This window comes from Melanerpes formicivorus, unplaced genomic scaffold (assembly GCF_026170545.1).
Source record: "Melanerpes formicivorus ecotype bairdi unplaced genomic scaffold, bMelFor1.0.p_v2 SCAF_142, whole genome shotgun sequence".
In the NCBI taxonomy this organism is placed as follows: Eukaryota; Metazoa; Chordata; class Aves; order Piciformes; family Picidae; genus Melanerpes; species Melanerpes formicivorus.
Window position 1 is genome coordinate 401,633 of NW_027142494.1, and position 22,383 is coordinate 424,015.

At 55.1% G+C, this 22,383-nt stretch overlaps 1 protein-coding gene and 1 pseudogene across 1 annotated transcript; both read right to left on the minus strand.

Annotated features, from left to right (window-relative positions):
* Positions 1–705: 705 nt before the first annotated feature.
* On the minus strand, positions 706–1,293 carry LOC137456908 (olfactory receptor 14A16-like). Its single transcript, XM_068168597.1, has one exon. It carries the CDS (start codon positions 1,291–1,293, stop codon positions 706–708), a length of 588 nt encoding a protein of 195 aa, XP_068024698.1.
* A 7,035-nt stretch (positions 1,294–8,328) lies between these two features.
* LOC137456909 (zinc finger protein 420-like) overlaps positions 8,329–22,383 on the minus strand; it is a 207,079-nt pseudogene continuing 193,024 nt past the window's right edge.

A 22,383-nucleotide genomic window follows, 5' to 3' on the forward strand; every position in this document is an offset into this window, starting at 1 on the left:
AGCCTGCTCTGCTGCTCCTTCAGGCCTTTTGCAGGAGGCCTGTCTGTGCCAGGACACTGCTGTGTGCCCCAGCCCTGCACATTCACACTTTGGCTGTTCCCTGCTGTTTGCATCCCTGGGACACTTTCTTGGGCCTGCTCTAGAGAGAAACTTTGGATGAAGCCCTAAGCCTTCAGACTCTGCCCTGAGCAGATCATCTGTCATTGTGGAACTCCTCTTGGGGGCCAGCTCATAGTAGTTCCCATGGCCTGTCCCTGCCTGTGGTCACAGGACTGGCATGCAGCACAACAATGACCAAGCTGCCACAGCACTCAGGCCTTGCACTGACCCAGAAGAGGCTGGAAATGGAAAGAGAACAGCCCTGGAACTAAGTCCAGGTGCTAGTGCTCCCTGGCAATGCTGCTGTGCTGGTACTCTTTGTCCCTCTGCCTCTGCACACAGGACTTGTCCTGAAGCTCCAGAGGAGGCTTGGAGGAAGGTTCTCAAGAAACAAAACTGTTACTGAAAGGCTCTTTATTTTGTTTAACTGAACAAGGACACAGACCCTGGGACACAAACACCAGATCAATAAAACAAAGCAGAGAGTGAATTAGCACAGGGATGTCAACATTATAAACAGGAAAATCCACCACCACAAAGTACAAAAGCCAGGCTGGGCCTGCGCTGAGTGACATCAGAACTGCTCTGCAGGAGAAGACAAAGAGTTTATTGCTTCTGAAACTGTCCAATGATCAGTTTGTTCAGGGCAGCCTTGAGCTCCTGGTTCCTCAGGCTGTAGATGAGGGGGTTCACTGCTGGAGGCATCACCGAGTACAGAAGAGCCAGTAACAGATCCAGGGACAGGGAGGAGGTGGAGGAGGGCTTCAGGTAGGCAAAAAAGGCAGTGGTGAGAAACAGGGAGACGACAGCCAGGTGAGGGAGGCAGGTGGCAAAGGCTTTGTGGCGTCCCTGCTGAGAGGGGATCCTCAGCACTGCCCTGAAGATCTGCACATAGGACACCACAATCAACACAAAACAGACAAAGACTAAGCAGACACTGGCCACAATAAGCCAGAGTTCCCTGATGTAGGATGTGGAGCAGGAGAGCTTGAGGATCTGGGGCACTTCACAGAAGAACTGGTGCAGAGCATTTCCTTGGCAGAAGGGCAGGGAAAATGTATTGGCTGTGTGCAGCAGAGCATTGAGAAAGCCACAGCCCCAGGCAGCTGCTGCCATGTGGAGACAAACTCTGCTGCCCAGGAGGGTTTCATAGTGCAGGGGTCTGCAGATGGCAATGTAGCGATCGTAGGACATGGTGGTGAGGAGAAAATATTCTGCTGTCATGAAAAAGAGAAAAAAAAGTACTTGTGCAGCACATCCTGCATAGGAGATGTCCCTGGTGTCCCTCAAGGAATTGGACATGGACATGGGAACAGTGGTGGAGATGGTACCCAGATCAAGGAGGGCAAGGTTGAGGAGGAAGAAGTACATGGGGGTGTGGAGGTGGTGGTCCCAGGCTATGGTGGTGATGATGAGGCCATTGCCCAGCAGGGCAGCCAGGTAGATGGCCAGGAAGAGGCAGAAGTGCAGGAGCTGCAGCTGCCTTGTGCCTGGGAATGGCAGGAGGAGGAAGTGGGTGATGGAGCTGCTGTTGGCCATCTGCTGCCTCTGGCCATGGAGACCTGTCCGAGGAGGGAAAGGCAGTGACAAGTTAGGGCACATTTCTTTCAGCCTCATGTAACCCCTCAGCTCATTCCTCATCACTACCAATCCATGGCAGAGTCAGAACCTCTGCCTCTGGAGTTACAGCAGAAAGCAACAAACAGCCCAGTCCCAGCAAAGAAGAGTCCCATTGAGAAGTGGCCTGCAGTGCTGCAGAGACAGTGAAGGGAAGAGAGAAAGGCAGAGGGGCTGGGGGTGAAGCCTTCTCCTTACCCAGCTCTGTTCACTGCTGCTCACATGGTGAAACTCAAGGGCTTTGGTCCTCCTTCTGTGAGCACATTCCAGGAGCCTTCAGCTGAGCATCAGCTGCCAAGATGGAGATGCCTCCAGGAGCTACAGCTGCAGTGTCCTGCACCCACAGCCTCACTGTATCAGTGACTGCAGTGTCTTCTCCTCCAGTGAGTTCTCAGTCACCCTCCCAGTCCTGGCCACCTTGAAGCTCTCTCTGCCTTCCTCATCTCCCTGAGATCCTCTGGCAGTATTCTCAGCCCTGCTGTGCTATTCTGCTCCTGGCCAGAGCTGTCTCCTGAAGTGCTGCCTGCTTGCCAGTAGTTCCTTCTAGTCCAGGAGTCCGGCCCAATAGGGCAGCAGAGGACCAGCTCAAGGTGTTTTAATGACTCTTCTGGTGGCTTTTGGTACCCTGTAACCCTCAGGGATTGAGAAGAAGCTGATGAAACCTCTCCAGAAGTCAAAGTCAGATTCAAACTCTGAACTTTCTTCTACTCTTAATGGGTCCCAGTGAAGCATACTGGGAAAGGGTCCCCAGGGTCTGGTTAGAGCAGAAGGAAACACTGGATGCAAGGGAAGCTTCACTGGAGGCACTGAAGCATCTCCACGCTGTGTTGAGAGCAGAGAACTGAGGCAGTGCTGACAGGTCAGGACAAGCAGCTCAAGCTGGCTCTGCTGCTGAGGAAACCTGGAGGGGTTTCATTGATCCAAAGGGCCAAGCCCTGACCCCCAGCCCCCGGCAAAGCAGATCCTGCCCCTCACCTGTGGCTCAGGTCTCTGATTCACCCTGTGAAATCATTTTTATCAGATGCTTTGTGTAATAAAAACCTCTCCAATTATCTGCAGAAACCTTGGCAATAATTAGAGGTTCAGCAGTATTTAATGAGCCCCATGGAGTATTTAGGGCTGATGACATCATCCTCAGGTACTGCCAGGAGACTCTGCCAAGGTACTGCCAAGAAGCCTCTCAAGAAGTTCCAGTCAGAAGAAAACTCCAAAGTACCTTGAAGCACTGATTGGCCTCACTGAGGCTTGTTACTGACAAAGGCTCCCTAGGGACTCATTAGAGCAGCTTGTTAGAGGCCATGATTGCAGGGAGACAAAGGCAAAGTACAGGGCAGAAAAGTATGCCTTTGTTCTATGAAACATAAAGCCAAACCCTGACCACTGCCCTTGGACTAGAAGAACCTCAAAGCCTCAAAGCCAAGTTTCTCCTCACAGGCCTTGGTGGCAGAGACAACTGCTCGAGCCAAGGGTAAAAATACCTTGGTCCCGTTGGGCCTCTCAGCCTTGCCAGAGCCCTTGGCCATCACTACTGCAGCCTCTCCTACACTGTCCCATGCCTTTAGGTCTTTCCCTTCAGGCTGCTGACACCAATCTTGCTTCCCCACTAAGCTCTCCCCCTGCCATTTCCATCCCTTCTGTGAGCTGTCTCAGCTCTCTCTGCTACTTCCCAACACCTCTGGATGGCCTCATGCATAGCAGCTCTGCCCTTTGAGGGACATTTCTTTGGCCTCATCTCCACTCTGAACCTTTCAAGCTGCACTTTGTGGAGGTTTTGGTCTCGTAACACACCCAAGGAGAGCTCCATCCTCTCTGAAACCACCCTTCAGCCATGTGCACACTGCTATGGCAGTGCTCTGAACCCCATTCACCAGTCTGAAGCAGCCCAGGTCCCTCAGCCTCTCTGTCTGAAAGCCTGCACAGACTCCTTGTTGGTGGAGCAGGAATTGTTTATTGGCACAGATCAAGCAGTTTTTACAGGAAAAATCCAGCAGGCTAAGCAACTCCCTGACATTCTTGCACCACTGCTGCTCACTGAATTTTCTCCTTTGATATGCAGCTGGCCATTGTTATCTTCATCCCATATCAGGTTGAGTTTCTCCAGCATGGAGGCAAGTGTCCTTCTGTCTCACACTCCAGGTTGTTTACCACGGTCAGCTCTTCTTTCTCACCAGGCCATCCTTCCAGTATCAGCAGCCTGTTGTTCTTTCTTGTCCTGAAACCTTCCATAGATACTTTCTGCTTTCCTACAACTCCCTATTTTTATATGGTTTAAACCAGCAGCCATCACTTGTGTCCTGACCATCCTCCTGGTCCTAAAAGCTATGATTACAAACACCATTAACACTACAATTACAATGCCAATCACCACAAAGATTCCACCTCTAACCCACACTCACTGATTCAGACCTGAGAACCAATTGTTTGGATTCAGCCAGCTCAGATCTTTGTTCAGTGCTGGCCATGTTGAATCAATCCTCACCTGTTGTGTATTGGCTAACTGCAGTTCCAGCTGATGCTTCACTGTTTGGACATTATGTTTCAAGGAGCTATCAAAGGCCCCTTGTAAATGTGACCTGGGAGAGTTCCAATCATGCTGAGAGTCATTCCAAGACAAGGATGTTACACACATGTCCTGCTTATGATATTCCCAATCACACTGCAGTATCATATGGGTCTGCAAGGCAGCTTGTTGGTCTCCTAACCAAACAACACTGGCCTCAAGCATGCATAACCTTGCCATTATTTCCTCATCTACAGCTTCCTGCAGCTGCAAATCATTTTTCACATTGGTCAATAAAGTTCTCACTGTGTCCACAGTTTGTATGCCCTTTGTCAGAGCTGTAACTGAAGCAGCTGGGGATGCTAATATTATCACAGCTGATATTATGGCAAACATTAACCATCCCACAAATCTTTTTGTCCTGCTTCTAGAATCTTTCAGTCCCTGGTCTAATAGCCTGAGAACATGATCCAATCCATTCTCACTCTCCCACCCTCTTGTCATATTCACTGGGATCCATGCCTCTGCCCTTCTTCAGAAGGGAATGATCATGCTCTGCTGATCAATGTCCTTATTGTAATGAGTTGGGGCAGACTCCCTCCCCACCACGGGCAGAAATAACGACTCAGACAAATGGATTGCAAAAGTGATGGAAAGTTTAAATAGAAAAACAATAAAAACAACAATGAAAGTTGTACAGAGAACCACAAACACTGTGACAAAAGAGAGAGATCCCAGAACATACCCAAGAACATCCCATCCCCACCTGGGGGTACACCCAAACCCCCCAGGGCTCTTTCCTCCCCCCCCCCAACCCAGCCTTGGGCCTGGGCAGGCCGAAGGGAGGCAGCTCATGCCATTTTACCTAGGCAGCAGCAGGGGAGAAAAGAGGAAGTGAAGACCCCGTGTGGATGTTTTATAGGGGAGCAGGGCATTATGGGAATGCAATCCCTGGTTTCCTGTGACCACCCCCCTGGGCTGGGCCCACCCCTTGGGACCTCCCAGGTGTAGTCTGTGCAGTGGCATCCAGGCCAGCACCCAGCCTAAACCACCACACTTATCAATAATACAAGTCTTAAAGGTAATATTGCTACAACTAAGATGATAAATGCTTGATTCGTTATAGATGATACAATCAACAGCTATTCCTAACACCTATGGGTGGGTAGTACACACAGCAACAAAGGAACTATGAAGTACAGGTTCTACTGAGATGCCTTTACACCTATGAGGTGGTGGAGTCGCCATCACTGGAGGTGTTTGAGGGGTAGACTTGATGCGGTGCTTGGTGCCATGGTTTAGTTGATTAGATGGTGTTGGATGATAGGTTGGACTCAATGATCTTGAAGGTCTCTTCCAGCCTGGTTTATTCTATTCTATTCTATTCTGTTCTATTCTATTCTACTCTACTCTAAATAGTTCTCTTTACCAATGGTAAAGCTAACCTCCACAACTGTTTCCTTATCACTCTTTCAGTACCATTCCATGAGAGCTGTGACACAGGGCCTTCCCATGATACACAAGGTGACTTTATCTTTGTGGATTCACATCAAGAGATACAAGAGTTAGCCTCTTACACCACCTTGTCAATCAAAGATGGAAGCAAGGAAGAAAGAAAAGAAGGAAAGAAGTTTTAAACAATTTTCACAACAGACATGAGTTTTGATTGGCTAATGGCACCAATCTGTTTTACACCATCATTAGACACCAGTAGCACATTGGACACTACATTTTGAATCAGTTATATGAAATTACACAAGGTAAAAGAGTAGCAATGCTGAACCCCATAGCAAATAGGACAAAATTCGTTTCATCCCTGTTCCTCCTGGAAGCCAGGAGAACAAATCCATAACCTACACCCTGCCCCGACAGTCCTTCAGTTGGAACTGAAGTGAGAGCTTCCTTCCAGATTCAAATGGATCTGCAGGGACACCAGGAAGGTAGAGTCCTTGAAAGATATCTTCTGTGATGATGCTGTGAGGAAACTTTTTTCCAAGGGTTGCAGCCTGCAAAACTTGAGAGGTCTTTTATATTGTAGCAAGACAAATCCATCTGTCAATACATCAAGGAATCTTCAGCATTTGAGTTTAAATGAGAAACACAACCTCAAAACATACAAAACTGCTATTGCCAGGTTTCACACACTCACAGAGGTTGTCTGAGCCACCCCCTCAGGTGCTGTCCCTGAAAGAGTTGGCTTAATTGCTTTGAATGGGCCTGTAAGTACCCTTGATTGTTACAACTTCTTTCAAAGCCAAGCTAAACACAAACCCTTTCCCCCAAACCATGTTCCCTGCACACACACATACCCCACCTTATTTTTTGTTTGGAGTCCTTAATGATTCACCCTGAGAACAGGGTGCCCTCTGACCTGACAAATGGACCAACCCCCTGCTGGTATCACGAGATGCCAGAAGGGCAGAGGGTAGAGAACCTCAGGAGTCCTCTCACAAGTCCTTTATTACAACACTGCAGAGTCCCCAGCATGACAGAGTCTTAGAGTGTCCTTAACATCACAAGGCCCAGAAGTCCTTAACAGAAGAAGTAGCTAAGAGGTGTGGAAGTCCCTAACCCAACCTCTCTTGCCCAAGGTACCTCATTTTGGTAGACTTTCTTCCCTCTCCCATTGATTCATGGCAGCAGTAGAATCCAGCCCTGTGTACAAACTAAAGCATGCTCCAATCAAAGGTGCCAGTACCTCTGGCTCATGCAGGAAAACATCTTTGCAGCTTATAGTTGGTCAGCAGAGAATCAGAGGCTCTACACATGGTCCAGGAGCTGCCCTTGTTTGCACAACAGCAGCTGCAGGATAGGAAAGGAGGAGAAGCAGGGAATTCTAAAGCAAGGGATCAGCACCACCTGGCATCCAGTGCTGGTTCACCAGCCTTAAAGGCTTCCTGCAGTGGGGCAGCTCCACACCCCCAAGTTGCTCTCACAGGTTGAGAATTTCCCAGGCCCACCTGCAGTTGCACTTCCTTAGTTGCTTCCCAGTTCCCTGCCCAAGTGCCCTTCTGGGGTTCTCTGCATGTTGGATAACTCCAGACTGTTCCTCTGGCAGTTATTTGTGGGGAGAGGTCTCTCCAGCTGAAGACCATGACATTTGCACAGGCACTTTCAGCTCCCAAGGCAGCATCTTGAGCACAGGACTTGTGGATTTGTGCAGCAGCTCAGCTAGCTCCAGCTTGTGTAGCAACAGCTCACGGTTCTGCCAGGCACACTGCTGAGAGCTGCAGAGCTAAGCTCAGATCCAAGTGTAAGACAAACATCATGGGGGAGCATTTCTGGGCACTGTGCTGAGGCACAGCATCCTTTCTTGCAGTGATTTCACTCTTTGCACTTTTAAATATCCTGAAAACTCAACACTCAGAGAAATCTCTTCCCACTTTTGTGTGGATGGAAAGGCTGACAGAAGCCTCAAGTCAGCAGGAATGCATGAGGAACACTGCTGAGCTAGGGAGAAGGCTTTTGGAAGCCCCAGGCCTGCTGGAAAGCAGCAGAGTTCTGTAGTGGAAAGCTGTCAGAAGCCCTCCAAAGGCTTCCAAACACCTCCCTTACATCCCCTCTGCACCCTCCAAAGATTATGAAAACCAATCCTAGAACCCTCCAGCACCCCCCCAAACACCTAACATCCCTTGACACAATGAAAAAAAACACTGAGATGTCTCTGAGAACTTCACTTTGACCTCCCTGAAATGAGCACACAGCTCCAGCCCCATTCCTAGGGAGCAAGTGTCCTCAGTATTTGGGCATTGTGGGCAGGAATGTCTAAGATACAAACAATCAGGCAGGATTTGGGTAACTTTGGCCTTGTATCAATTAATCTGGGCAATGGACAGATGATTTTTTACCCCAGGGAGACACAGATTGGGGAAGGACCAGACAAACCCTGGTAAAGCTCTGTCCCGTTCCAATGGCAGCTCTGGCTGTGCCAACTCAGCACTGTAATTGTTCTCATCAGCACTAATTGGTGTTCAGAAGGGCAGGAGGTGTTTGTTCCTGCTGGAGCCCCCAGCCTCTGAGAAATGCAGAAGAAAAAGAGACAATTTGGGTTCAATTTGCTGCAAAAGGCTACTTAGGCAGGTCAGGATGATCCCAATGGAGCCTGGGTGGATCTATTTGTTCCTTCCCCGCAGTCTAGCCTGGTCACCGGTATGGGTGTGGCGATGCTGGCTGAGGTGCCCCTTTTTGGTGAAGCTCTTGCCACACTCAGCACAGGGGAAAGACTTCTCTCCGGTGTGGATGCGGCGGTGGATGATGAGACTGGAGCTTCGTTTGACGTTCTTGCCTCACTCCCTGCAGCTGGAGGACTTCTCAGTACTGTGCACCCTGCGGTGCTGGCAAAAGGAGGACCTCTGGGTGAAGCTCTTACCACAGTCGGCACAGCTGTACGTTTTCTCACCACTGTGGATCAGTTGATGCCGGAGGTATGACGTGCTCTTGGTAAAGCTCTTTCCACACGCAGCACAGGGGAACAGATGCTCTCCAGTGTGGATACGGCGATGGATGGTAAGACTGGAGCTTTGTTTGAAGCTCTTGCCGCAGTCCCTACAGCTGAAGGACTTCTCACTAGTGTGGGTGAGGTGGTGCTGCCTAAGATGAGAGATCCTCCTGAACCGCTTGCCACAGTTGTCACAAGAGACGAGTTTCTCTCCAGTGTGGGTGAGGCAGTGCTGGGTGAGACTATAGCGCTGGGTGAAGCTCTTCCCGCAGTCAGCACAGGTGAACGGTTTCTCCCCCGTGTGGGTGCGGCAGTGCCGAGTGAGCTTGCCACGCTGGGTGAAGCTGCGTCCGCACTCAGCACAGGTGAAGGGTTTCTCTCCAGTGTGGGTGCGGCAGTGCTGGATGAGACTATAGAGCTGGGTGAAGCTCTGGCCGCAGTCAGCACAGGTGAACGGTTTCTCCCCAGTGTGGGTGCGGCGGTGCTGGATGAGCTTTGAGTTCCAGCGGAACCTCTTGCCACAGTCACCACAAACGAAGGGCCGGGAGCCAGGCTGCGGGCAGTGGTGCTTCACTAGCTCTGAGCTACCTGGGAAGCTCTGCCCACACTCGAGACACTGATTCAGCTCTTTGGGTGATACTCAGGGACCTGCTCTGGCTTCATCCTCCTCCATACATTCCTCCTGCTCATCCTGGTCACCTTCATCATCATCATGATCCTCCTCTTCATAGTCATCATTCTTCTCAGCATCATCCTTGATCTTGTCCTCTTTTTCCTCTCCCTTCAGTCCGAACTTTGGCTGCTCCAACTTAATCTCTGGGTGTTTCTTCTCCTCCCAGATCTTGCCTGGGTCCTTCTGTGAGGCCATACTGTGGCAGGAAGGGGTCACAGCTCTGCAATAGGGAGGATGGAAGCACCTGAGCCCAGGACCTCAAACCCTCAGATCCTGCCTGGGACATGACACTCCCTGACTCCCAACACCTCCCAACACCCAGCTGGAGGAGAGAATGCAGAGGGGACATCAAACCTTCAGTTTCTGCCACAGTGTGGGCACAGACCTCCAATACCTGTGCTGAGACCCCAGGTTCCTGTGATCAGTGCCTTGAGGTACCCTGGGGCTTACAAGTGGTCTTGTCCCACTCTCCTCAAGCCTGGTGGCATTGGCAGGGGGGATCCTGGCCCAGGCCCTGCCCTTTGATCTCTCCTGGCTCATGCAATGGAGGCAGCAGCACTGACCAAGGAACACCAAACCACCTCCAACCTTCTCCCACCACCCTCCAAATCTGAAACTCAAACATCACCTCCTGCACACAACTGACCCCCACAAGCCTGGAGAGTTCCCAAACTCTAACACCTGATGTGTCTCAGCCCCTGGAGGGGTGAAATGTGGGTAGGAGAAGGTGGTGGAGGCTGGGAGGTACCCTGGGAGTCTGGGGGCTGCGGTCCTGCTGTTGCCCCACTCTGGGTTCCTTACCTGCTGGGCTGCTCCAAGGGGCAGGTCTGCAAACTCTGCTCTTCCACAGCACACAGGGGCAGGGATGATGGGAGAGAGAGAGGGACACAACTCCTGCCACAGAGAAGCAAAGGGCTCAAAGGAGAACACTGACCTGCAAGGGATGGCTCAGCACTACCCAGGACCAGGCAGCACAGCTCAGCCATTCTAGGGCAGCTCCCAAGCCCAGCAGCACAGCCACAGCACACAGCCAGGGCTGCTCAAGATGGGAGGCCTCAACAAGTGCAGACTCAGCTCCTTGACCAGCACACAGCTGCAGGCCAGCACCACAACACAGCTGCCTCCACACAGCCTCTCCCAGGCCTTCCCTGCAGCTTCCTCCCACTGCCTACCCAGACCTCTGCTGCCTGCAGCTGCCTTTGACAGCAGATCTTGCTCTGCACCCAGCTCTCCTCCCTGGCTCTGCCCCCACCACACTCACTCTATGCCCAGCTCTGCCCTGCACACACCTCTCTGCTGGTCACTCCCCAAGAAAAGATCACAGCAGCCCTCAGGACACACACAAAGGGAGCTTCATGATCTCTGCAGATGCAGCAAAGGGGGAAGGGACTTGGGCAGCTTCTTGCTAAACCTCTTCAGCCCTCACTGGGATGCTGGAAGAGTCTCTGGCTCCTGCCCAAACCTCACACCTCCAGCACCCTTCACACACCTGCAGCCCAAAGAGACTCACTGGAAAGGGTTTTGCTTCCTTCTCTCCCTGACCATTTCTCTCAGCTTGCTCTTTGCAGTTCTCCTGGAGCTGCCACTCCACATCCCCAAGAGAAAAATGAGGCTTGATGGGAGGGCACAGTGCCCATGGGCTGCTGTTCATCTCCCAGCTGACACAGGCAGAGCTGCAGCACAATTCACTCCTTTCACCTCCTCAAATGCTGCCAGATTCTGCCATTCCCTGCACACACATTAGCCACCTGGGCTTTGGATCCTCTCCCCTTCTTGGGGGGACAAGGCCTAATTCCTGCCTGACCATTCTCAGGCCCTTCCCTCATTCCTGGCCCATCCATGTCCCTGCTGCCTTGGCTCTCCCATGGCCTTGTGTCCCCCACCTCCACTGCCACTGCAGCTGGAAGGGTGGAGTGGGAAATGCTGTGGCTGAGGAAGCATCTAAGGAACTGGGCTGGAAGCAGCAGCACAAGAATGGAAGGGGCCTGAGACTAAAGGCTGGGATCAGCTGGAGGGCTGAAAGAACAGCACCAAGCCAAGGGGGGGTTACAGATGAGGGCTGGGGAGGGACCCTGCAGACACCTCAGGCAGCAACTGATGAGAGGAAGGGGGACAGAGAGGGAGTGAGACCTCAGGTGACTCCTGCCATGGGGGATGGCTGGGCTGTGTGGCTAGGAGCCCTGAGTGCCTGCTTGGGCTGTGCTGCATGTCAGGAGGGGACAGGGCAGGAGGGTCCTGAGCCAGGCAGGGTTTGGGACTTTGAGCTTCTGGGGTCAGCTGCTGCCAGCACCATTGGAGGTAGGAGCCAGGTAGAGCCACACAGCTGCTGAACTAAGCCCTCCCACCCCCTGCAGCCTTCACCCTCCATCTCTCCATCCATTGCTCCATCTCCACTCACTTGCTGCCCTCTAAGAGTCCCCAGGGTCCTACAACATCACCAGGGCTGATCTACACAGCCAGCAGGGCCCAACAGAAGCCCCTGGATGAGAGCATGGAGGAGAATCCCTGTGGTGGGTGGAAGGCACTGGGATGTCTTACACCAGAGAGTAGAGAACTCCAGAAGGGACAGCAGAGTCCAGAGGGACACCACAAAGTGTCATCTAGCTTAGTTCATTCCCACAAGGCCTGCACCCACTCTCTACAAAGGAACAGCACAGGATCTCCAACCTCCTTTGCCCTTCTTCTCTGCTCCCAGGAACATCTTCTGGGATCTCTTTCTGCAGAGGAGCTTTGAGGCCTTGGCAATGCTGCCAATTGCAGCCTGGAGCAGCCTGGCTCACCTGGGAGCTGCCTACCAGAATCTGTAACTGCAGGTCTTGGGTATGGGGGAGGAGGGGCAGAGAGGCATGGGGGAGGGGGAAGGCATTTGGGGCCTGGGGTTCTGGCCTGATTTGGTGGAGCTCTGGAGGAAGCTTTGGCCTAGGGAGGTTGCTTGGCTCCCGTGGCCCAGGCACACTATGGATTGTTGTGGATTTGATGCTTTGCACTGTAGGATGCAGCTCTGAACAGCACAGCCATGGAAACTGCCCAATTCTATCCAACCCTCTGGCCACAGCTTGGCATCAACTCCTTTCACAAGGCTCAAAGAGAGCCTCTCTGGCTCCTTAAAACTAAGGCAATACCCTGCAGAACAAGTTGGAGGAGCTCAAGGGGACAAGCTGCAGAGGGGGCCCAGGGCAACCTCCTGAGCTTCAACAACAGCAAGGGCAGGGTCCTGCCCCTGGCCTGGCACAATCCTCACAATCAGCACAGGCTGGGGGAGGAGGGGATAGGAAGCAGCCCTGCAGAAAACCACTGGGGGGTGCTGCTGGACAAGAACAGACAGGGGGAGCCTGCAGCCCACAAGGCCAAGGGCAGCCTGGGCTGCACCAAAAGCAGCAGGGCCACAGATGGACAGAGGCCATCCTGGCACTTGGCTCTGCTCTGCTGAGACTTCACCTGCAGCACTGCAGCCAGCTCTGGAGCCCTCAGCACAGGAAGGACATGGACCTGATGGAGAAGGCCGAGAGGAGGGACACAAAATGATCAGGGGCTTGGAGCAGCTCTGCTACCAGGACAGGCTGAGGGAGCTGGGGGTGATCAGCCTGGAGAGGAGAAGAGAAGGCTCTGGGGAGACCTAAGAGTGACCTTCTGGTACCTGAAGGGGGCTACAAGAAGGCTGCAGAGGGACTCTTTGAAGCCATTGCCTCTGGTCCTGTCCCTGCAGGCTTATGCAAACTAGAGCAGAGCAGATTGAGATTGGAGGTGAGGAACAAGATCTGCACCAGGAGCCTGCTGGAACACTGCAACAGGTTGCCCAGGGAATGGGTTGAGGTCCCAGCCCTGCAGATGTTCAAGGTGAGGCTGGACAGGGCTCTGGGCAACCTGAGCTAGTGCAGGATGTCCCTGATGACTGCAGAGGGGCTTGGACTGCAGCACCTTTGCAGCTCCCTCCCAACCCAAACCACTCTAGCATTCTAGGAGTCTAAGGGCAGCCTCCAGGGAGAGCAGGAAAAAGATGAGGCAGAGGAGGACAAGGAAGAGGACAAGGAGGAGGAGAACCAAAATCCCTTCCCAACCCCTCCCAAACTCTGCCAAATTCCTGGAAAGCTCTTCCAGCTCTGCAGAGTTCATTCTGAAGAGAGCTGAGGGAGTTGCTAGGCTCAGGGATGTCTTGCACACTCTGCACAAATGCTCCAGAAGCTTTCCAAGTGCCCTCAAAACCAGCAGCACAGCTCTGCTGCCACACAATGCCAGGCTGCAAGGGACCCCAAGGCTCAGCTGCTCCAACCTTGCCAGCTGACACTGGACTGGAAAGGAGCTGGCCCAGCCCCCTGCCAAGCTGAGCCTTCCAACTCTGCCCTGCAGGGCAATCCACCACTGCCCTGGGGAGAGGATTCCAATGGCTGACTGGCAGGGAAAAGCTTTTGCCTCTGCAGGGCACTGTGCCACTTCAGCTCAACTCTTGCAGCAGCTCTTTGAGATCTGCCTTTGGAGCACCACAAACTCTGAAGCACTGCAGTGCAAAGCAGCTCAGCTTCAACTTCCAACTGGCTGAACTCTCTCATTTTAAATTCAAGGCAGGGGCCAGGCTCACACCCAGCTCAGTAGCTCACACCCAGCTCAGTAGCTCACACCCAGCTCCTACGCTCAGAGAGGGCAACTAAGGTGAGAACAACAGCTGAAGCTCAGGCCCAGCCCCCAAGCTCAGAGATAGAAACTCAGGTGAGAAGCACTTCCCAAGTTTAGAACCAGTCCCCAAGCTCAAGAACCCACATCAGAAGTGCAGAACCAGCTCCAAAGCTCAGATGCAGCTCCCAAGCGCAAGCAGCAGTTCAAAAGTGCAGACCCAGCCCTCAGGCTCAGACCCAGATCAAAATCCAGACCCAGAACCCAACCTCTCACATTTTAAGCTCAAGGCAGGTGAAAAGCTCACACTCAGCTCCTATGCTCACCACCTGCTCCCATGCTCAGAACAGCTTCCCCAGCTCACAGCCAGCCCCAAGCTCAAGAACGAGATCAAAAGTGAGACCCAGCTCCCAAGCTCACACTCAGCCAAGCTGAGCCAGCCCCCAAGATCAAAAACCAGCAACAAAGGTCAGAATCACCTCCCAAGCTCAAGGACCACCTCTTGAGCCCAGAGCCTGCCCCTAAGATCCAGAACCAAGATCACAAGTGCAGACCCAGCTCCAAAGCTCAGAGCCAGCTCCCAAGCCCAAGAACCAGCTGCAAGCTCAGATCCAGTCCCAAGATCAAGAATCAGCAGCTAAGGTCAAAAGCAGATCCCAAGCTCAAAGGATTCAGAGAATCCTTGGAAAAAAAACCACCTCCTAGCAGGGGGATTCAGCAGCACAAGGAACCCCACCGAGCCCCCACCCCAACCCCACCCGGGGACCTGCAACCGCACAGACCCCTCCCAGAACAGCACAGACGACGCTCACCGACCCTGCACACCTTTGCCCTACCCCACAGCCCCCCCCACGACAACCCCCAACACCGCAGACCCCCACAGCCGCACAGAGGTCCCCACAATCACAGCGACCCCCCCCAAACCGCACAGGCCCCAAGCACCAAGCTTGCAGAGCTCCCCCGGACCTCACAGACCCACCCCCACCCCGTACCCCACGGATCTCCCCCGTATCCCACGGACCCCCCCACACATATCCGCAGAAGCCCCCAACCACACCCCACCGATTCCCCCTAGATTCCCGCAGAGGCTCCCCCCCGCCCCAGCCCCACCGACCCCTGCCCCACAAACCCCTCCCCAACCCAAGCGACCCTCCCGACCCCTCGCAGTCCCACAGAGAGCATTCCCTGATCCCCACCCCACGACCCCCAACTCAGCCCCAGAGACTCCCTCACCCCACCTGGACCCCGGGACAAGAGCGAAGCAGAGCAGCAGAAGGAGAAGGAGAAGGAAGAGGAGGAAGAGCTCAGCGCACAGGGAGCCGCCGGCCCCGGCAGACTGCTGGCGAGCAGAGAGCGCTGCGAGGGAGACCCCGGCCCGGCCCCTCCGGCTGCTGCGGCCACGTGGGACGGGGAGCGGAAGCAGGGAGCAGGCTGGAACAGAAGCCCCGCCCACGGCCGGGCAGCCTTAGCCAATGAGAGGCGGCGGGAGCGCGGCAGCTCCTCCCCCTGGGCGCTGCCGAGGCCCAGCCAGGAGCTGCCCCTGCCGGCCGCGGCCGCCATTGTTGCTGCCCCGTGGGGAGCGGCAGCGGGGCCGGAGCGCGGGAGAAGTGCCGGAGGTGCTGGCGGGCGAGCGGCAGCTGCCGGCTGGTGAGCTGCGGCGGGGCGGGAGGGGCTGAGGGGGCCGGGGAGCGCTGAGGGCGGCGGCAGCGCAGCGGGGAAGGCTCTGGCTGCGTGGGGCTGCCGGGGGCGTGTGTGGAGTTGGGGGTCGGGAGGGGCGCGGGGGGCAGGGGGCTCCGTGGGGCTGGGGCAGGCTTGGGGAGGGTGAGGAATTGTTCTGTTTGGCTTTGGCCAGGGGCAGGGGGGTGCCGGCGGGGCTGGGGGCCGCGGGGTTCGCTCCTGAAGCTCTTGGCTGTTTGCAGTCTGTGCTGTGCAGGATGTGCATTGGGACAGCAATGGGGGGGGGCGGTGAGGTGTCAGAGAGCGGCCGGGAGGGACGGGGTCCAGAGTGCAACTCTCATCCCAGCCCTGCTGCCCGCACTCAGCACCAGGCGGGGCTGGCACTGGCACTGGGGGTGGAGCACAGCCCTGGGAGGAGAGGCTGAGGGAGCTCTGGGGTTGCTGAGCCTGGAGAAGAGGAGGCTCAGGGCAGACCTCATTGCTGTCTGCAACTCCCTGAAGGGAGGCTGGAGCCAGGTGGGGGTTGGGCTCTTCTCCCAGGCAAGCAGCACCAGAACAAGAGGACACAGTCTCAAGCTGTGCCAGGGGAGGTTTAGGCTGGATGTTAGGAAGAAGTTCTTCATAGAGAGAGAGATTGGCCATGGGAATGTGCTGCCCAGGGAGGTGGTGGAGTCTCCATCCCTGGAGGTGCTTAGGAAGAGCCTGGTGCCATGGTTTAGTTGATCAGATGGTGCTGGGTGAGAGGTTGGACTTGATGATCTCAGAGGGCTCTTCCAACCTGGTTAACCCTCCCCTATCCCCTCCCCTATCCCCTCCCCTATCCCCTCCCCTATCCCCTCCCCTATCCCCTCCCCTATCCCCTCCCCTATCCCCTCCCCTATCCCCTCCCCTATCCCCTCCCCTATCCCCTCCCCTATCCCCTCCCCTATCCCCTCCCCTATCCCCTCCCCTATCCCCTCCCCTATCCCCTCCCCTATCCCCTCCCCTATCCCCTCCCCTATCCCCTCCCCTATCCCCTCCCCTATCCCCTCCCCTATCCCCTCCCCTATCCCCTCCCCTATCCCCTCCCCTATCCCCTCCCCTATCCCCTCCCCTATCCCCTCCCCTATCCCCTCCCCTATCCCCTCCCCTATCCCCTCCCCTATCCCCTCCCCTATCCCCTCCCCTATCCCCTCCCCTATCCCCTCCCCTATCCCCTCCCCTATCCCCTCCCCTATCCCCTCCCCTATCCCCTCCCCTATCCCCTCCCCTATCCCCTCCCCTATCCCCTCCCCTATCCCCTCCCCTATCCCCTCCCCTATCCCCTCCCCTATCCCCTCCCCTATCCCCTCCCCTATCCCCTCCCCTATCCCCTCCCCTATCCCCTCCCCTATCCCCTCCCCTATCCCACAAACCAGGAGAGCCAACAGCTGCCACCTGCCCCAGGGAGAGATGAGGGAGCAGAGGGGAGGAGCTGGCTCTGCATTCTGCTTCCAGGGCAGCTGCAGGGATTATGGGATGGCAGAACAATTCACCATGGCCTCTGCCCACCCTCTGGCCACTGCCCAGCCCCTTGCTGCTCTCTGGCACTGCTGGAGGAATCATCTCTCTGGTCCTCAGCCCACAGCAAAATACTATTGACCAAAGGACCTCCTCAGCTCTGGCACAGTGCCAGGGTCAGGGCATGGCTGACCTGCACCTGAAAGGTCTTCTCCAGCCACAGGCACTCTCTGATTCTTACTCCTTTAGGCTGGGAAGGGCCAGGCCTGGAAAAACATCCAGCTGGCTGTCAAGAAGGTGGTGCCAGGCTCTCTGGAATGGTGTCCTGGGACAGGACAAGGGGCAATGGATGCAAGCTGGGACACAGCAAGCTCCACCTCACCATGAGGAGAAACTTCTTGGCTGGAAGGGTGCTGGAGCCCTGCAGCAGGCTGCCCAGAGAGGCCCTGCAGTGCCCCTTGCCGGAGAGCTTCCAGAGCCAGCCGGATGCGTTCCTGTGGGACCTGCCCCAGGGGATCCTGCTCTGGCAGGGGGATTGAACCTCCTCTCCAGAGCTCCTTTCCAGCCCCTACCATCCCAGCAGTCTATGATGCAATGACCCCAAGCTGTCTGACACCAAGCTGTGTGGTGCAGCAGACAGGCTGGAGGGAAGGGATCCATCCAGAGGGAGCTGGACAGGCTGGAGAGGTGGGCACAAGCCAACCTCAGGAGGTTCAACAAGAGCAAGGGCAGGGTCCTGCAGCTGGGTCGAGGCAATCCCAGGCACAAATCCAGGCTGGGCAGGGACTGGCTGGAAAGCAGCCCTGAGGAGAGAGCCTTGGGGGTGCTGGGGGAGGAGAAGCTCACCAGGAGCTCTCAGTGTGCACTTGCAGCCCGCAAAGCCAATCAGATCCTGGGCTGCAGCAGGAGAAGTGTGGCCAGCAGGGCAAGGGAGGTGATCCTCCCCCTCTGCTCAGCTCTGGGGAGACCCCACCTGGAGTACTGCCTCCAGTTCTGGAGCCCCTATGACAAGAGGGATGTGGAGGTGCTGGAAGGTGTCCAGAGAAGGGCCAGGAGGATGAGCAGAGGGCTGGAGCACCTCTCCTGTGAGGACAGACTGAAGGAGTTGGGGCTGCTCAGTCTGGAGAAGAGAAGGCTCTGAGGTGACCTCATTGTGGCCTTCCAGTATCTGAAGGGGGCTCCAGGAAGGCTGGGGAGGGACTGCTCAGGATCTCAGGGAGTGATAGGACTAGGGGGAATGGAATGAAGCTGGAGGTGGGGAGATTGAGGCTGGAGGTGAGGAGGAAGTTCTTCCCCATGAGAGTGGTGAAGCCCTGGAATGGGTTGTGCAGGGAGGTGGTTGGGGCCCTGTCCCTGGAGGTGTTTAAGCCCAGGCTGGATGAGGCTCTGGCCAGGCTGATCTAGTGTGGGGTGTCCCTGCCCATGGCAGGGGGGCTGGAACTAGATGATCCTTGTGGTCCCTTCCAACCCTGACTGATACTATGATACTGTGATGCTATGACCACAGCCATGGGCTGGACCTAGTCAGTGCTGAGCAGCAGATATTTGTCTCCCTCACCTCCCTGCCAAGGCAAAGCACAGAGCTCCCAGAACCGATTCTATGATTGCTCATGGAAACATTTGAAACCCAGGGTGGCTATAACTCAGCTGGAGTTTTAATGCTCACCTTAGTGTTTGTTAGGTGTGCTCTTGTTGGTTTGGGTTTTTTTTCCCCTGGTCTGTATTTTCTAAGCCTTTCAATGTTCACCAGACAAACCCTGATGGTGGTGGCACTTCAGGTGATTTCTGACTGCATCTTCTGCCACATAAACAGCAAGAAATTAAGGAGTGAGCAAGGTGCAGACAACATGAAGTGGGAGTGTTGATCTGCTGCAGGGTAGGAAGCCTCTGCAGAGAGGTCTGGAGAGGTTGGGCTGCTGGGCTCAGGTCAGTTCCAGAAGGTTTCATAAGGCCAAGCACTGGCTCTTGTGCTAGCATCACAACCACCCAGTGAAGGCTGCAGGCTTGGGGCAGCGTGGCTGGAAACTGCCCAGCAGAAAAGGGCCTGGGGGTGTTGGTAGACAGCCAGCTGAGCATGAGCCAGTGTGCACCCAGGTGGTTAGGAAGACCTCCACCATCCTGGCCTGGATCAGAAGGGCTGTGACCAGCAGGAAGTGATTGTCTCTCTGGAGCCAGCACTGGGGAGACTGCATCTCAAGTGCTGTGTTTGGCTTTGGGCATCACAGTATGAGAAAGTCACTGAGGTGCTGGAGCAGGGAGAGAGAAGGGCAGCAAAGCTGGGGAGGAGATTGGAGAGCAGGTCTGGTGAGGAGAGGCTGAGGGAGCTGGGATTGCTTATTGTGAAGAAGAGAAGGATGAGAGGAGACCTCATTGATCTCTACATGGACCTGAAAGGAGATCAGAGTGAGGCCAATATTGGCCTCTTCTCCCAAGTAACCAATGACAGGACAAGAGGAAATGCCCTGAAATTGTACCAGGGGAGATTTAGGTTGGAGAGGAGGAAAAATCTCTTTGCTTCAAGAGTGCTCAGGCATTGGAGCAGGCTGCCCAGGGGGGTGGGAGAGTCACTGTCCCTGGACGTATTCCAGAAATGAGTAGAGGTGGCACTCTGGGACATGGTCTGGTGGTCATGGAGATGTGGGTAGAAGGTTGGACTTGATGAGCTTGGAGGTCTTTTCCAACCTTAGGGAGTCTGTCTGTGAAACCCTGTGGCAAACCAGCAGCACTCAGGGGCTGAGAACACAACTCCCACTGGGATCCATCCCCAGGGCTCAAGTCTCCTCCTAAGGCAGCTCTGAACCCTCAGCTGCAGTTCAAAGGCTCTGCTTCAAGCAGGGCAATGTTCCTCCTGCCCACAGCTGCCAGCTGAATTTGGGGTTTCCCAACCCAAACTCTTCTCTGATTGGATCAACTCTGCCAGGAGCAGCAGGTTCCACAGTCCTGATGCTTCACATCTCAAACCCCCCAAATTCTATAGCTGCAGCTCAAGGGAGCTGACAGCTTTGTGCCTCTGGATTCCTGTTTCAGCACTTGGAGAAGATTTTAACATTTCCCAAACTATTAGAACCTCCTAAACCTCCCTAAAGATGCTTCAAAAGCTCTGTTTGAAGAGTTGAGAATTTGAAGGAGGTTTTTTTTGGCACTCAAAATGCTTTGTAAAAAATGGCTTAAAAATGATGCAAATCTCTCTGAAGATCATTCAAAGGGCCTGAAAAGAATCAAAATCTTGTAGAAAAACATCAAATATCCACAAAAGTAATCAAAATGTCTTCAAAAACTCACTAAAAGGGTCTGAAATGAGTAAGAACACTTCAAAAATCATTAAAAGGGCCTGAGAATAATGAAAATACTTCAAAATAATTAGGAAAACCCAAAAATGGTCTAAATATCTCAAAAAAAAATCATTGAAAAGGCCTGAAAATGATCAAAATGTCTTCAGTAATCATGAAAAAGGAGATGAAAATACTCAAACTCTCCTCAGCAGTCATTCAAAATGCCTGAGGCTAAGCAAAGTCTCCCCAAAACCCATTAAAATCAGCCCAAAATGAGGAAAATAGCTTCAAAAGGAACAAAAAGGGGCTGGAAATAATCCACAGAGCTTCGGGAAACGATTAAAAGTGCCAAAACGAATCCAAACCAATTCCAGAACCTCATCCCCATGGCTGCCAAGCTCCTGCAAACTGATTCTGCAGAGCTCTCAGCCAGGCTCTGGCTTCTTGCCGTCTTCAACATCCTTCCGAAATGCTGCAACAGGCTGAAAACTGCCGGAAAAGTCCTCAGCACCTGCTGGAAACTCTGGAAGGCGACAGAAAAGCTCTTCCCGAGCCGTTCAGATCCCCTGGAGCTGCCCCAAGCCCCCCCGGGAGGCATCGAAATCTCTTTGCAAGAGTTTGGGAGAGGCTGGGAGGAGGTTTTGGGTTCCCAACCCCGCAGAGAATCCTCAGCGAAAAAACTCCTCCGAAGCTCTCCGGAGCTCTTGGAAACCTCTACGCAACCTTTCCGAGCTGAGCCAAAGCTCCTGGGAGCTGTGCGCAGCTGCTGGGTCAGAGCTGTTGCGGAGCTGCTGTGCCCCAGCCCTGCCCCCGCAGCGCAGCTCAGCCCAGACGGCGCCGCCCTGGCTGAGAGCTGCACCTCCCGGCATGCCCCGCGCGGAGCCAGGGCCGCAGCTCCCCGCTGGGACTTGGAGGCGTGGTTGGGGTAATCCGGCGTCTGTGATTGGCTGCGGCTGCCCGGGCGTGGGCGGGGCTTCGTCTGCGGCCCCAGCCCCCGCCTGGGCTGGGCTGCAACGTGGGCGGTTCGGGGCCTCCATTGCATCGCTCTCTGCTCGCCCAGGCTGCCAGGAGGCTGCAGGGGACGGCAGTCGGCAGCTGCCTCTGCTCCGAGCTCTTCGGCCTTCCTCTTCCTCCTGCTCTGCAACCCTTTGGCCTGGGCTGTGGGGTAGGTGTGGGCAGGCGCGGGGCAGAGTGGGGGCTGCTGGGGTGGGGATCCCTTGGGGCTTGGGGGAGCGGCTGGTGGGGTTGGCATTGGGCTGCGGTGGGGCTGAGGGCTGTGTCCTGGAGCTGGGCTTGAGGAGGGCTCGGTGAGGTGTGGGGCTGGTGTGGGTGGGGCTGTGGGGGGTGGTTGTTGGGGGCTGTGGAGTTGTGGGGGCGTGTGTGAGGTTGGGTGGGGGCTTGGGGTCCGAGAGGGGCGTGTGAGGGGCTGGTGAGGAGCCCGTGGGGCTGTGTGGGTTTGGGGGTAGGAGCTGGTGGTGGTGGGGGAGGCTGTGTGTGGGTGTGGTGTGGGTCGGGGTGGTGAGGCTTGGAGTGGGGAGTGGTGGGGTGGTGCGAGGGGGTGGGTGCGGTTGTGGGGAGCTGTGTGTGGGTCTGGGTCGGGGTGGGTGTGTTTGGGGGTTCGTTGTGGTGCTGTGCTGCTGCCTCCCCCTGGTGGGGGCAGCTGCAGGCCCCCTTTGGCTGCTGCTGTGTTGCAGGCGGAGCCATTGGTGGGCTGCAGGGGCTGTCCCTGGCCCTGTGTCCCTGTGTCCCTGTGCTGGGGGCTGGGCTGGCTCTCCGTGTCCCCCAGCTGGGCTCTGCCTTTTGTCCCTGCCCTCAGGAGGCTAAGCCTCTGTGCCCAGTGTGCCCAGCTTGCCCCTTTGGCTACTTGCAGCTGGCAGTGGTGCCCTGCCCCCAGCCAAGCCCGGTGGGTGCCCAGCAGCACCTTGGCAGCCTGGCTGGGAGCCTGGGGTGGTGCTGAGCTCTCTGCTGGTCATTCTCTGCCCTCTCTTTGCCTTCTCCCCTCTCTCCTCAGCTGCTCTCA

Bases quoted from the DNA above. Each gene is read 5' to 3' on its own strand.
- LOC137456908 (XM_068168597.1), bottom strand. From the start codon at position 1,293: ATGTCCTACGATCGCTACATTGCCATCTGCAGACCCCTGCACTATGAA.